Genomic DNA, 15,679 nt, shown 5'->3' on the forward strand with positions numbered 1-15,679 from the left:
GTCCATTCCACTCTATCCCTCTGATGTATCCAAACTGTGTAACACTCCTCTCGTCCCCTCAATTCATAACCTTGATAGAAAATATCCTATTGACTATATAAGCCAACCTAAAGGAAATATTGAACACTACAAAATATATTGATATATTCACATCACTTAAATAAAGGAGCATGGGGATATGATTGGCTGTTGAAACTAAACTACCCAGGGAGCACATCTTTATTGGTATGTCCAATAATGGGGAATATCTTGAACCAAGGACAATAAATTGCTATTTGACATTTTGCCTTTGTCCTCTAACACTTCCAACTTTTAATGGGAAATTCAGCCACCCTGAATATCCCTGCATCTTTTGAAAGGTCTCTTATCAGGAGTAAGCTGTATGCCCATCACTATAGACCTGTATTTCCCATTCAAGATGTTATAGAATCTTCCCCCAAGTAGCTCTCTGAGGGCAAAGAAAGTGTAGCTCAACCCTCAGTTCAGTCACAGTGGCTCTGCTGTCTCCGTCTGTCCCTATACCTTCAATGCCTCCATCCTATTCCCACCAAAAACTTAAAAAATAAGGATGTTTTTTACTGTCCATGGCTTTGTGTTTAATAAACAATTTGCAGTGACAGGTAAAAAATCACTTAAACTTCCATGAACATGTTTCCTCATCAGTGAGGCAGGAGGAGGCTGTCATCTCTGAGGTACCTTCTAGCCCTGAGACTCCCTGATTGCAAGAGTGCTACACAATATCTTTTGCAATTAAGATGGTAATGCTTTGATAGCAATAATTCATTGCTGAATATACCAATGGACTAATAGTGTGCAGAATTCTCTATACAATTAAAAGGAGTCATGAGTCAACAAATACACCTCCATACAAGCCAGAGAGACATCGACCCTGGTCCTGCCCTCCCAGGGCTCTAGTCCAGATGTGTGTGTATGTGTGTGTTGGCAGAGTTGGGAGGGGCAGGATGCAGAATGGCAGAGGGAGAATCAACCATAAAGCATCTTATCACATAGATAATTCCACCTCTCTTAGGGACCCCAGAGATGTAATAATAACAGGAATGCCCAACACTTATTTAGGGCTCACCATGCTCCATTTAATCCACACCTTAGGATGTAGTTACATGTTAAAATGCAGTCTTATTATCTCTAATTGTCAGAGTAGGACACTAAAATCCAGGAAGGTGAGGTGAATTGCCCAAGGTCACAGCACTAGTTAAGTGGCAGAGTGGATATTCAAGCCCATTTGGCTCTAGGACCTGCTCCTTAGCCACTACAGTTCCCAAAGCCAGCGAGCAGTTTCCTCACCATAACCCCAGGGCCTTCTGCAAATTTAGCACCCCCAGTCTGGAGTGTCTTCCCTCCCATGAGTCTGGGTTGGAGCTGAGGTCTCTGTCCCTCCTCACTGACTGTGTGGCAGTCTAGTGATCCCCACTTCTACCCCCATCCCCATCCACTGGAGGCTCTTCGATCTCCTCACCATAGCCTCAGCTGATTGGCAAACCCTGGCATCAATCGTCCTAATGTTGCTCAGCTGGGTGAATGCCTGGACCCTGCCCCTGTAGAAAGTGGCCACCTGCCTCAGCAACAGGATCATTGCCAACCCAACTGGTGTGAGAGGGGCTGCGGATGTCCTGTGTGGTCCAGAGCAGGAGTCAGCGGCAGTACAAGGCTGCCCACCTCCCTCTGCATCACCATCTTCCTTGTAGCTCTGCTGAACCTGCTTGTCTACATTACTGGGGCCGGGTATAACACCTCTGTAGAAGACAAGGAGCCCACGGTCCTCCTGGTACTCAGCTCTGGGATTATCTTTTTCTTCCCAGTCCTGACTCTAAGCCGCATCTGCTGGACAGCCCGCAGCATCATCCCTGACACTGACAAGCACCTAGGATGGGCTGCCTCAGCCTCTGGCCGAATAAAGGGAGGCTGATGTGCTCTAAGTGCAGCTCTGAGGGATCCAGGGCTCCAGCCCTTACATGGTACTTTGCTCTGCCTCTGCCTCACCTGATACCTCTTTGGGAGCCTCTGAGTATCCCCACTAAGAATTATCTCTGAGGAGAATGGGAGAGTGAAGGCTCTTTTAACAATGGAGACTTCCCCTCTTAAACTGGAGTCATCGAAGTGATGCCTGCCAGCTTTGGGGTTGGTTTTATATTTATTTTCTTGCTTTTTGGTGGGTTTTGTTTTTTCTGTTTTTTTTTTTTTTTTTTAATCCATTGAATGATTGAACCAAGAAAATGACTCGGACTCCTACCCTGGACTCTGTTGCTGGTGTTCTCACCTTTGGATGATGGAGTCAGAAATGATGCTTTCAAGCTTCTGGATCATCATCCCTCCTCCAAGGCCTGGAAATGGAGCTCCTGGTCACATCCCCACCTTGGAGGTAAAGCTGGAGATGTGGACCTACCATAAAAGGCTGCTTTCTGTCCTGGCTCTTCCTGACAAAACAGTCTCTCTCTGAGTGGACCTGCTGCTGTCGGGGGAGGAGCCTCCCTGGACCTGAAGGGATACACACTCGCTTTCCTCTCGACCTCTGGAACACCCCACCCCCACTTAGGATAACTCCTAGAACTTCAGCAGATAAGTTACCAAGGAAGCCTCACCTCCAAGACTTCTGACCTCTGGTTCCTGTGTCCCCTTCAATCTGTCACAATGTGCCCTCTGGGACTGGGGACTTCCGGCCCTCCCCAAGTCCCGGCTATGCTTCAGTCCCTCTACCCTTTCACTTCTTACTCACTGTAAGTTTCTGCTTATGCCCTTCCCCGTACTCATAAGTTTTTCCCTAAACAAAATGAGTAACTGTATATGTGTGTGTGTGTGTGTGTGTGTGTGTGTGTGTGTGTGTGTTTAAAGAGGAAGAATTAGGAGAGGCATCTACAGTTCAAGGGGCATCTTGACCATCAGTGGCCTTGGTTAAAACTTCGCTGGATACTCCATAGGTGAGTGATGACAAAAAGTGATTTTTCTCTGCTTATAAGGAGGAAGGGAAGCAGCTGCCCCCTCCCTTCCTGAAATAGTCTCCTTAGAAATATCTCTGAGTCCTTTTTCCTTATGTGAATAAAATAACTCCAGGAGCCAGATAACCCCATGTACCTCAGTTTTTATGACCTAGAGATGTCTCCAAGGTCTGGGCTTCATACCAAAGGAGATAGCACTGCCATTGGTCATCCTGGTAGCCTGGGGCTTAACCTAGGGACCTAGTTTGTGTTGTAACCATTTGGCTATTTAAGGGACATGAGAGAAATTGTATTGTCACTTCAGATCAAAGCAATTACCCCGACAAGTGGATACAGATCTAATTCTCATGGTATGTAAAAAGTGTTGGGAGGTTTGGGGTTTTTACCAGAGCACGAGGAAGTCCAAGGAACTTTTATTTCCCTGTAAACACCCACAGTGTTCTAAAACCAAGGAATGCCTAGAAATTTCTGGTGTCCAGAAAATTGACTTTATTCATTAAGTTTTTGAATATATACTTTGTGAAAAGGTGAGTAAGATGTAGTTCCCGTCCCTAAGTTGCAATGGTGCATGTGGTCAATTTGTTATAGGCCAATGGGACTTGAAACTACTGCTTACACAGTTTCAAAGCAGACCCACCAACATCACAATATAGGCAGGCTTACTGTTAAATAGCAAGAAAAGATTCTAACCAGATGTTTTGCCTCAGATCAACCACATGAAAATTGCTGCCTCACTGTCACTGCACACAGCTGTCCTGAAGATGTGTACTATTAACAGAAACTTACTTATCCAGACCCCTCTGCAGTTCACAAAATGCAACACCCATAGAATTGATCTCCATAAAAATTAGAAGAGTGATTAGTATAGCCCAGAAGTGACTTGCCCAAAGTCATATGATGAATAAACAGTAGAATTCAAATTCTGATTCAGATCTTTGATTACAAAACCTGAATCCTTTTCACTAAGTGAATTCTATATAATTCTATGTAAGCACTCGATATTTATAATATTATAATGTTAATTATTGCAATAGTTGCTGTATATCTCATTCAAGTTCTGAGGACATGAAAATGTTAAAAATTCTTAAACGAGACCAGTTTAAGAAACTATATAAGAATGCATTGAAGTCCTACTTGTTACCATACAGCATAAATCAAATACTGGGAAATGGCAGCAGTAAGTGGGCTAATAGAGTATGTGATAATCTAAGATGACATCACTTTTTTTTTAATCCCTCTCCCCACACCACCGGCAATTTCTGGCAACCACTGATCTTTTTACTGTCTACGTAGTTTTGACTTTTCCAGAATGTCATAGAGTTGGAATCACACAGTATATAGCCTTTTCTGACTGTCTTTCCACCTAGTAATACGCATTTAAGATTCCTCCATGCATTTTCATAGCTTGATAGCTCATTCCTTTTTAGCACTGAATAATATGCTACTAATAATAATATGCCATTACCAATTACTAATATTATTACTAATAATAATATGCTAATAATGTCTTGATATACCACAGTTTATTTATCCATTCACCTACTAAAGGCATCTTGGTTGCTTCCAGATTTGGCAATTTTGAATAAAGCTGCTGTAAACATCTGTGCAGGTTTCTGTGTGAGTTTTCAGCTTTTGCGGGTAAATACCAAGGAGTGTGATTGCTGGATTATATTGTAAGAGTATGTTTTAGTTCTGTAAGAAACCACCAAACTGACTTCCAAAGTGTCTGTACCATTGTGCATTCCCACCAGTAAATTCCACATCCTTGTCAACATTTAAAGCTGTCAGTATTCTGGATTTTGGCCATTCTAATAGGAGTGCAGTGATATCTCATTGTTTTTGTTTTTGTTTTTGTTTTTTGCTGTACGCGGGCCTCTCAGTTGTGGCCTCTACCGTTGCGGAGCACAGGCTCCGGACGCGCAGGCTCAATGGCCATGGCTCACGGACCCAGCCGCTCCACAGCATGTGGGATCTTCCCGGACCAGGGCACGAACCCGTGTCCCCTGCATTGGCAGGCAGACTCTCAACCACTGCGCCACTAGGGAAGCCCTATCTCATTGTTTTAATCACATTTCCTTGCTGACTTACGGTGTGAAGCATCTTTTCATATGCTTACTTGCCATCTGTAGATCTCGGTGAGGTGTCTGTTAAGGTCTTTGGCTCATTTTTCAGTCAAAGTATTTTCTTATTGTTGAGTTTTAAGAGTTCTTTCACATTTTGGTTAACCCTCCTTTATCAGATGTCTTTTATAAATATTCTTTCCCAGCCTGTGGTTGTCTTCTCATTCTCTTAACACTGTCTTTCCCAGAGGAGTTTTTAATTTTAGTGACGTACAATTTATCAATTCTTTCTTTCATAGGTTGTGCCTTTGGTGTTTGTTTTTTTAAAATATTTTATTTTATTTTTCCTGGCCATGCCACATGTGTGGCATGCAGGATCTTAGTTCCCTGACCAGGGATTGAACCCGTGCCCCCTGCAGTGGAAGTGCGGAGTCTTAACCACTGGACTGCCAGGGAAGTCCCATGCCTTTGGTGTTGTATCTAAAAAGTTATTACTATACCCAAGGCCACCTATATTTTCTTCCATATTATCTTTTAGGAGTTTTGTAGTTTTGCACTTTACATTTATGTCTGTGATCCATTTTCAGTTAATTTTTGTGAAGGGTGTTAGGTCTATGTTTGGATTCAATTTTTTGCATATGGGTATTCAGTTGTCCCAAAATCATTAGTTGAAAAGACTATCTTTGTGCCATTGTATTGCCTTTGTTCTTTTGTCAAAGATCAGGTGACTATATTTACATAGGTCTATTTCTTGGCTTTCTATTCTGTTCCACTGATCTATTTGTCTGTTGTTTTGCCAGTACACTGTCTTGATTATTGTAGCTTTATGTAAGTCTTGAACAGGTAGAGCCTGTCCTCTAACATTGCTCTCCTTCAATGTTGTGTTGGCTATTCTGGGTCTTTTGCATCTCCATACAAACTTTAGAATGTGTATGCCAATATCCACAAAATAACTTACTGGGATTTTGATTGGCATTGCATTGAATCTAATATCAAGTTGGGAAGAATTGACATCATCACAATATTGAGTCTTCCTATCCCTGAACATGGAATATCTCTCCATTTATTTAGTTCTTTGATTTTGTTCATCAGAATTTTGTAGTTTTCTTCATAGGGATCTTGCACATATTTTGTTACATTATACCCAAGTATTTCATTTTTTGATACTAATATAAATGGTATTATGTACATTTGAAACTTAATTTCAAATTTCACTTGTTCATTGATAGTATATAGGAAAATGACTGACTTTTGTATATTAACCTTGGATCCTGCAACCTTGATATAATAACTTATTAGTTCCAAGAGTTTTTTGTTCATACTCTCAGATTTGCTACATAGATGATTATGTCATCTGTGAACACAGTTTTATTTCTTCCTTCCCAATGTGTATATCTTTTATTTCTTTTTCTTATCTTGTTGCATCCACTAGAACTTCCAGTATGATGCTGAAAAGGAGTGATGAGAAGGGACAGCCTTACCTTGTGTCTGATCTTAGTGGGAAAGCATCAAGTTTCTCACCATGAAGTATGATGTTAGCTGTAGTTTTGTTGTTGTATTTGTTTGGTAGATATTCTTTATCAAGTTGGGGAATGTCTCCCTATTCATAGTTTACTGAGTGTTTTTATCATGAATGAATATTGGATTTTATCATGAATGAGTATAGTTTTCCATCTATTGTTATGATCACTAGATTGTTCTCTTTTAGCCTCTTGATGTGATGGATTATATTAGTTGATTTTCAAATGTTGAACCAGTCTTGCATACCTGGGACAAATTCCACTTGGTGGTGGTATATAATATTTTTTATATAGTTGGGCCTCTGTATCCATGGGTTCCATATCTATGGATTCAAACAACCGTGGGATCAAAAATATTTGAAAAAAATTTCCAGATAGTTCCAAAAAGCAAAACTGGAATTTTCTGTGCACCAGCAACTATTTACTTAGAATTTGCATTGTATTTACGACTATTTACACGGTATTTACATTGTATTAGGTATTATAAGTAATCTAGAGATGATTTAAAGTATACAAAAAGATACACATAGGTTATATGCACATGTTACAGAATTTTATATAAGGGACTTGAGCATCTACAGATTTTGGTACCTGCAGTGGGTCCTGAAACCAATCCCTGGTGCATACTGTGGCAAAACTGTACGTTATTGAATTTGACCTGCTTTTATTTTTTTTTTTTTTTGAGGATTTGTACATCCATGTTCATGACAGACATTATTCTGTAGCTTTCTTTTCCTGTAATGTTTTTGTCTGATTTGGTATTGGGGTGATCCTGACCTCACAGAATGAGTTAGGAAGTATTCCCTCTGTTTCTCTCCTCTGAAAGAGATTGTAAAGAACTGGTATAATTTCTTCCTTAAATATTTGGTAGAATTCACCAGTTAACTCATTTGAGCTTGGTGCTTTCTATTTTGGAAGGTTGTTAATTACTGATTCACTTTCTTTAACAGATATAGATCTATTCAGATTGTGTATTTCTTCTTGCGTGAATTTTAGCAGAATGTGTCTTTCAAAGAATTGGTCCCAGGGCTTCCCTGGTGGCGCAGTAGTTAAGAATCCACCTGCAAATGCAGGGGACACGGGTTTGAGCCCTGGTCTGGGAAGATCCCACATGCCGTGGAGCAACTAAGCCCATGCGCCACAACTACTGAGCCTGCGCTCTAGAGCCCATGAGCCACAACTACTGAGCCCACGTGCCACAACTACTGAAGCCCGTGAACCTAGAGCCTATGCTCCTCAACAAGAGAAGCCACCACAATGAGAAGCCTGTGCACCACAATGAAGAGTAGCCCCCACTTGCCGCAACTAGAGAAAGCTCGCACGCAGCAACAAACACCCAACGCAGCCAAAGATTACATAAATAAATAAATAAATTTATTTATTTAAAAAAATAAGAATTGGTCCCTTTCATCTGGGTTATCAAATTTATGGGCATAGAGTTGTCCACAGAATTTCTTGATTGTCCTTTTAATGTCCATGGGATGTTTAGTGATGTCCTCTCTTTCATTTCTGTTATTAGTAATTTGTGTGCTCTTTTTTTTCTTAGCCTGGCTAGACGCTTATCAATTTTATTCATATTTTCAAAGAAACAGCTTTTGGTTTTACTGATTTTCTCTATCGATGTCCTGTTTTCAATTTCATTTATTTTTGCTCTAATTTTTTTTACTTCTATTGAGATATAATTGACATACACAGCACTGTATAAGTTTAAGGTGTACTGCATAATGATTCGACTTACACACATCATGAAACGATTATCACAATAAGTTCAGTAAACATCCATCATCTCATATAGATACAAAACTAAAGAAATCAAAGAAAAGTTTTTTCCTTGAGATGGGCACTCTTAGGATTTACTCTCAAACAACTTTCATATGTAACATACAGCAGTGTTATTTATTATGTTGTATATTACATCCCTTGTACTTATTTATCTTACAACTAGAAGTTTGTGCCTTTTGAACACCTTCATCTAATTCTCCCTCCCACCCTCCTATAACCACAAATCTGATCTCCCTTCCTATGAGTTTGTAATTTTTTAAATTTTATTGGAGTATAGTTGCTTCATTTTTGAATAATAACTAAACGATAACACTATGTTAGTTCCTGGTATACAGTATAGTGATTCAGTATTGTTATACATTTCAAAATGATCACCACAATAAGTCTAGTTACCATCTGTCATCATACAGAGATATAATTATTGACTATATTCCCCACACAGTACATTTCATACCTATGACTCATTTATTTTGTAACTGGAAGTTTGTGCCTCTTAATCTCCCTCACCTATTTCTCTCATTTCCCCACTCCCTTCCCCTCTGGCAACGACCTGCTTGTTCTCTGTACCTATGACTCTTTGTTTTTTCATTTTTGGTTGTTTTATTTTTTAGATTCCACATATAAGTGAAATCATACAGTATTTGTCTTTGTCCGACTTATTTCTCTGAGTATATGATACACTTTGGGGTCCATCTGTTTTGTTGCAAATGTTAAGATTTCATTCTATTTTATGGCTGAGTAATATTCCATTACTATATATATATATATATATATATATATATATATATATATATATATATATAGTTGCTTCCATATCTTGGCTATTGTAAATAATGCTGCAATGAATAGAGGAGTGCATGTATCTTTTTAAATTAGTGTTTTTGTTTTCTTCAGATAAATACCCAGGAAAGGAATTGCTGGATCATATGGTAGTTCTATTTTTAATATTTTGAGAAACCTCCCTACTGTTTTCCATAGTGGCTGCTTTTAATTTCACCAATTTCTGCTCTCATTTTTATGATTTCTTTTCTTCTTCTTACTTTGGATTTAATTCACTTTTCTTTTTCTAGTTTCCTCAGGTGGAAACTTAGATTATTGATTGTAGAAATTTCTTTTCTAATGTATGCATTCAATGCTATAAAATTTCCTCTAAACACTGCTTTCGCTGTATCCCACATATTTTGATAAATTGTGTTTTAATTTTCATTCAGTTGAAAGTATTTTTTAAATTCTCTTGAGATATCTTCTTTGACTAATATGTTATTTAGAAGTGTGTTGCTTAATCACAGCATATTTTGGAACCTTTCAATTATCTTCCTTGTCTTGATTTCTAGTTAATCCCATCACAGTCAAAGAGCAGACATTTCAATATTTCTATTCTCTTAAATTTGTTAAGGTGTGTTTTATTCCAGAATGTGGTCTCGGTGAATGTTCATCTTGGTGAATGTTCCATGTGAGCTTGAGAAGAATATATATTTTACTGTTGTTGGATGAAGTGATCTGTTATTATATCCAGTCGATTGATGGTGTTGTTGAGTTCAGCTATGTCCTTACTGATTTTTCCCCTGCTGGATCTGTCCATTCTGATAGAGGGGCACTGAAGTCTCCAATTATGATAGTGGATTCATCTATTTCTCTTTGTAACTCCATTAGCTTTTGCCTTACATGTTTTAATGCTATATCACTTTTTTTAGCAAAGGTATTTTGTAAATTTTATAAAATTATATTAATATTTTAATGCAAATGCTTAACACTTAAAATTATCAAAGCTCAATTTAAATACAAAATTTTATTTAATAAAGATGATTAACTCCAAGAATTATACAGCATTTCATTTCTGCTACATAATGCCAACCCTATGCAATACAATAAGAACTGTATCATTCACTGTTCATTTTTTCCACTGCTCTTCTGAATCCTAAAGGGCAGAGGGGGGGGTAATCAAACAGACACAAAACAAAATACAATCCAAATAAACTGAGCAGAGTGATTCCTGATAGTTACAAGTACATTTTGACTAAGCTCTCTAACCAAGTAGCTAGGGGATAAATGCAGGTATTGCTCCCAGGTTGATAAGAGGCTTTGTTGCCACAACTTAGTAAAAACTTTGTACTAAGTACTTACTGTACTTAGTAAAAAGCTTTGTCACAGTTTAAGGATGCATGTTCTTTAGATAGTTATTACACATACACAGTGTCTGTAAATACTAGAAATATAAGTTAGACAGGGTCTATGTATTCCTCAAAAGTTGGGTACAGTTTTTAAAAAGGTGAAGTAACATGAGTTTCAAAGTCCACAGGAATCCTGCCTGAAGAGTTTGAACCACTGCCAATATTTCATCTTCACTGTGCGAGATTCTTAACTCCGGGACCCTTAGGGTTTGTCCAAACTGGATTTTCTGGCTTTCAGTATAGCAAGTGCATCTTTCACTGTGTGGTAAATAACATTCTTCACCTGTAATTTATCTTCATGATTAGCATGTGTTTGTGACAGATACCAGAATTCCTGAGTAAGCCAGGAGCATTGTTTACCATGCTCTGGAGAAACAAAATCTTCAGTCACTTTGAAACGGCTATATAAGTTATGAACTTTATATGGAATTCCAGATGGGATAAATGCCACATCTCTGGGAAACTGTATAATAGCCCAGCCTTGGACTCCATACTCTTTTTTTTTTTTTTTTTTTTTTTTTTTTGCGGTACGCGGGCCTCTCACTGTTGTGGCCTCTCCCGTCGCGGAGCACAGGCTCCGGACGCGCAGTCTCAGCGGCCATGGCTCACAGGCCCAGCCGCTCTGCGGCATGTGGGATCTTCGCGGACCGGGGCACGAACCCGTGTCCCCTGCATCCGCAGGCGGACTCTCAACCACTGCGCCACCAGGGAAGCCCAAACTCCATACTCTTGATGAAGATGCTTTCTTAGTGATCAGTCTAAATACCAGCTCTGATCACTGATAGGACCATGGCTGCAGGGTTTTCTTGAATTTGCTCTTCTGTTGCCTTTTTAGGAATCCACATTATCTTCTTTGTGTCTTCATTAGCATATATTTGCCAGAAGGCTTCTGGCTTCTCTTTTCTTCCAATAAATTGCTTTACTGTGAGTTCATGAGAATATCCATCTTGCACAATTTTAAGGACTTCTTGGTCACACTCTCCTTTGGGATTTCCTACATAGACCAGGACATTAGCTCCTTTGGGATTTCCTACATAGACCAGGACATTAGCTGCATCTGATATGTCTCAGTAAAGACATTGCTCCACACTTTTGATCTTCTGGAGTAATTAATCCATAATTAATCTTGGGACCCCAATCTGGCCAAATAAAGTAGTCTGGCAGCCTAGAGACAAAATTCAATTTATCATCTCACCCTGTGTACTCAAGCAGTGGGTGCTGGCCATCAGATCAGCAAACCCGGAGCGCATCATATCTCTAAAATCTCCCCCTGATAGCCAGTCCTTAAGTATCAGCATTGTTAATTCATTTTCATTTTCCAGGAGATTTGGAACATCTTCAAATCCATTCCAGAAGTATCCTACTATGGCTTCTGTGATTATTTCACTGGTCCTTGGTATAGACTGAATGTTTGTGTCCTCCCAAAATTCGTATGTTGAAACCTAATCCCCAGTTGTGATGGTATTTGGAAGTGGGGACTTAGGTTTGAAGGCAGAACCCTTATGAATGGGATTAGTGCCCTTATAGAAGAGACCCCAGAGAGCTCCATTACTCCCTTCCATCACATGAGGACACAATGAACACAGCCATCTATTCCAGTGGAAAGTGCTACAAAGTCATGTGCCAAAAGGTGTAGCTGTATAATTCCATTACAGAGAGGGAATGAAGGACTGGGAACAAAAATTCAATCTATCCCCTCATTCCAACAAACTGGGGAATGAAAGAAAGAAATGAGTGTTGAGTAGACATCCAATTGTGTCGACACCAGAGTAGTCAAAAGAAGCCTTAGAAACTTATTTTTCTGATTTAGTTAGCAGGAAGAAGAGGAGGAAGTAAGGAAATGGTAGAGTTACAAATTGTTTTCTGGGCAGGGGTTTCCAGCTACAACATTGCTGGACAGTTTAATAGGCTGATATAGACTGTTTAATAACTCAAACTCTCAGTTTCATAGTCTGAATGCCTGTGAATGGCAAACATCTCTGATGTAGTATGTGCCTGGTACTACACTAAGTACTTTACATGCATTAGCTCATTTTATCCTCACAACAAACCTATGAAGCTATTCTCACTTTACAGTTGAGAGGTCAAATAACTTATGCAGCTGCTTACGCATGTGAAAGCTATGATTAGAGCCCAGATCTCTCTGATTTCATTCACTCAGGCATCCACTACTTGCCAGGCATTGAGCTGAGGACGCAGACCAACGACACAGCCCCTGCCCTCCAGGACTTCAGATCTTAAGTTTCTAAGCTGTACATCCCACTAGACGTTACATGTCAACTAAAAACAATGAATCCAAGACAAATATGTGTGTTATTTTTTAAATGAATATACTTTATGTCAGTTACACTTCTGAAGGCTTATCATGTCATACGTCAATAAACTATCATACCAACTCTTTGAAGTAGGTACTATTATTCCCCATTTTAAATATTAAGAAACTGAGATCCCTAGAGGTTACCTTTGTTATACACTAGAAAGTGATGGAGCAGGATTAGAAACCAAGCCATCTGACTCTAGAGCCTACCTTTCACCACACCTGCCACGTGCAGCACATGGTTAATAAAATACAGGTTTCTTCAAGTATAGTAATGAATCAATATAGCTTTTTCTGATGTGTTTTCTCATTAAAAGATACTAGTTATAAACTTATCACATAAAGGCCTGTAAACTATTTCATGGTTAAAAGGGTTCCTCACAGATTTTTTTTTTTTTTTGGTACGCGGGCCTCTCACTGTTGTGGCCTCTCCCGTTGCGGAGCACAGGCTCCGGACGCGCAGGCTCAGCGGCCATGGCTCACGGGCGACCGCTCCGCGGCATGTGGGATCTTCCCGGACCAGGGCACGAACCCGTGTCCCCTGCATTGGCAGGTGGACTCTCAGCCTGGTATTTTTAAAGTGTTTCAAAATTATAAACTATGAGGGAAGATATTAAAATATAAAACAATAGGTGTGATTTCTTTTTCCTTAAATCTCAGAGACTGGATTTCATTTATTCCACTATTTTATCTGTGTTTGATGTTCACATAATACTTTACAACTGCTAATTAATCACGGTACGTTCCAGCGATTATTATAACATTAAAATCACTTCGCTTGGGGGTGCTGGAGGCGCCACTGGAGCCCGCTTGCCTGACAGCTCCACACAAGAGCCCTAGGTTGGGCGGCAGTTCCAGCCACATCGGCTCGCGGTTCCCGGCCACCTGACGGCACAACCGCGGGCCGACATTGCCGCCGCCCAGGCGGCGCTGTTGAGCGCGGTTCCCCGAAGCAGCGGCGCTGCCCGGCTTTGCCCACCGCACTCCGGGCTCCTGGCCCCCGACTCGGCGCTGAGGACAGGACCCCACCGCCCACTCTGCAGCAGCCTGGCACTGCACGATATCCAGGACGCCTTCCAACTCCAGAGCAAATTTTTGAGAACATAAAGCAAGAATATAGTCATTATCAGAAGTGGAGTCATTCAGAAGTTGTTCTTAATCAGAGTAAAGCTTACGTTTCCGAAAGTCGTTCTCCCTCCTCGGCACACCCAGCACCTAGTTCTCCAGGTTCCTCCTGGATGAAGAACGACCAGTCCCCCTTTACTCTCCAACAAATTGGAATAATATGTGGGCATCTCTTAAAAGACTAGAAAGATCATATCTGGGAGGGGTAAATCCTCTACACCTAACTAGCAGAATGGTATGAATCTTCTGTGAAATTCACACATCATCAGATTATGCCACGAGGTAGGAAGAGGCCAACAAACTATGTGTCCTGAAGCTTTTTGCGAATCTGGGTGCCAAGCTTGACATCAAGAGATGGCTGCTATCTATAATACTTTTTGCAACTGATTTGATATCACATTTCACTCCAACTTTACATCCTGAGAACACTTAAATGTTTCTACAGGTCCATTTTAAGACCTTAAAACTTCCTGCTTGCAACAAGCATCTCTTTCTTTTCTGCTCATCCAATAAACAGCTGTGCCCTACTAGGATAGATTTTCCAAACAAAAATACCTGAAGCAACAACTTATCAAAATATACCTTCAGTGGCATTTAACAAGTGGAGTTTCCCTATGCATAGTTGGGTAGGAAAGTGTGTGAATGTGTCTTTTACGTTATTGTTTATTCAAAATTTTTTCTTTTTTTTTTTTTTTATCTTGGGGATTCTGGCTGTGAATTTGACACATGATGACTATGGTTAAAAGCATTTCCTTGGTGTACAGAAGATCATTAATGTTTTGGGACCATGTACATTATAACAGTAGATTATGTGTAGGTATTATTATTAAATACAGGGGCTGTTTCCAGGCACAGAATATGAATCATAAGTTAGTATGGACATCAGATGTTCTTATAATGACATAGCAGAAGTCTATGGTCCTAGGTCTACAAATGCATGGTGGGAGACTAGGACAAAGCAGAAATGAGCCATTTGACAGCTGGATTCTCCCTAGCTGATATTAGGAAAATACTTTGACTCCAACACTTAAAATACCCATGTGGCGTCTGTGTTCATCTCATTCACATAAAGAGCTCCCTGGACACTGAACCTCTAAAAAGAAAACGTCTCCTCTGGAGTAAAAGCATCAGGATTTACTTGGGAGCTTAGCATAGGTGAACACAGGGTGGGCCAGATTCCAGAGGCATTGCTTCTTGGGAGAAACCGCTTCTTGGGAGAAACCACTTGACCTTTGTATCCGTTATTAAAAATAGAATTTGGATTCTTTGGTCAGGTTCCCCCAAGTTCTTTTAAGAGGTGTCCATGGTCAACTGCTTAAGCTTTGTTTTGGCAGCCCCGTGACCAAAATTGCTTATGGACTGTTTTTCACCTTGTTTCCAAGGCTGAGGAACAGAAAGCAGCCTCTGCTTGGAGGAAGTGGAAGTATACGTTTATTTATTTGCTGCTACTTGTTCGGGACCACATTTTATAAAATGCTTTCTATTATTATTGTTTCTAGAAAGAAAAGTTCTATTAAAATTGTTTTAGTTTCAATATAGGAAAGGTTTTTTAATAGGGCTTATTTTGAAATATTGAGTTTAATTCAAATGAAAAAAAAAGTTATAGGTAACCTCATTAATGCAGTTGCAAAACTCCTAAATAAAGCATTCACAAACTACACTCATCAATGAACAAGAAATAACACTACACCATAATCAATGGTGGATCTAGAAAGGCAGGGATTTTCCAGCACTGGAAAATCTATTTATG

General features: G+C 39.8%; 1 protein-coding gene across 1 annotated transcript; it reads left to right on the plus strand.

The window, feature by feature from the left end:
• The first annotated feature begins 2,287 nt into the window (after positions 1-2,287).
• On the plus strand, positions 2,288-14,179 carry LOC125964977 (akirin-1-like). The gene is made up of 2 exons (XM_049712188.1): positions 2,288-2,380; positions 13,626-14,179. The coding sequence occupies exons 1-2, from the start codon at positions 2,288-2,290 to the stop codon at positions 14,112-14,114; spliced, it is 582 nt and encodes a 193-aa protein (XP_049568145.1). The 3' UTR covers positions 14,115-14,179.
• The last annotated feature ends 1,500 nt before the right edge of the window (positions 14,180-15,679 follow it).

The sequence above is a fragment of the Orcinus orca genome, chromosome 7, assembly GCF_937001465.1.
Source record: "Orcinus orca chromosome 7, mOrcOrc1.1, whole genome shotgun sequence".
Taxonomy (NCBI): domain Eukaryota; kingdom Metazoa; phylum Chordata; class Mammalia; order Artiodactyla; family Delphinidae; genus Orcinus; species Orcinus orca.

What these genes read in the sequence shown, in the direction of transcription:
- LOC125964977 (XM_049712188.1), top strand. Translation starts at nt 2,288, where the DNA reads ATGGAGTCAGAAATGATGCTTTCAAGCTTCTGGATCATCATCCCTCCT. An exon ending in GTCACATCCCCACCTTGGAG is followed by an intron (nt 2,381 to 13,625) that starts GTAAAGCTGGAG and finishes CTTGCCTGACAG; the next exon opens with CTCCACACAAGAGCCCTAGG.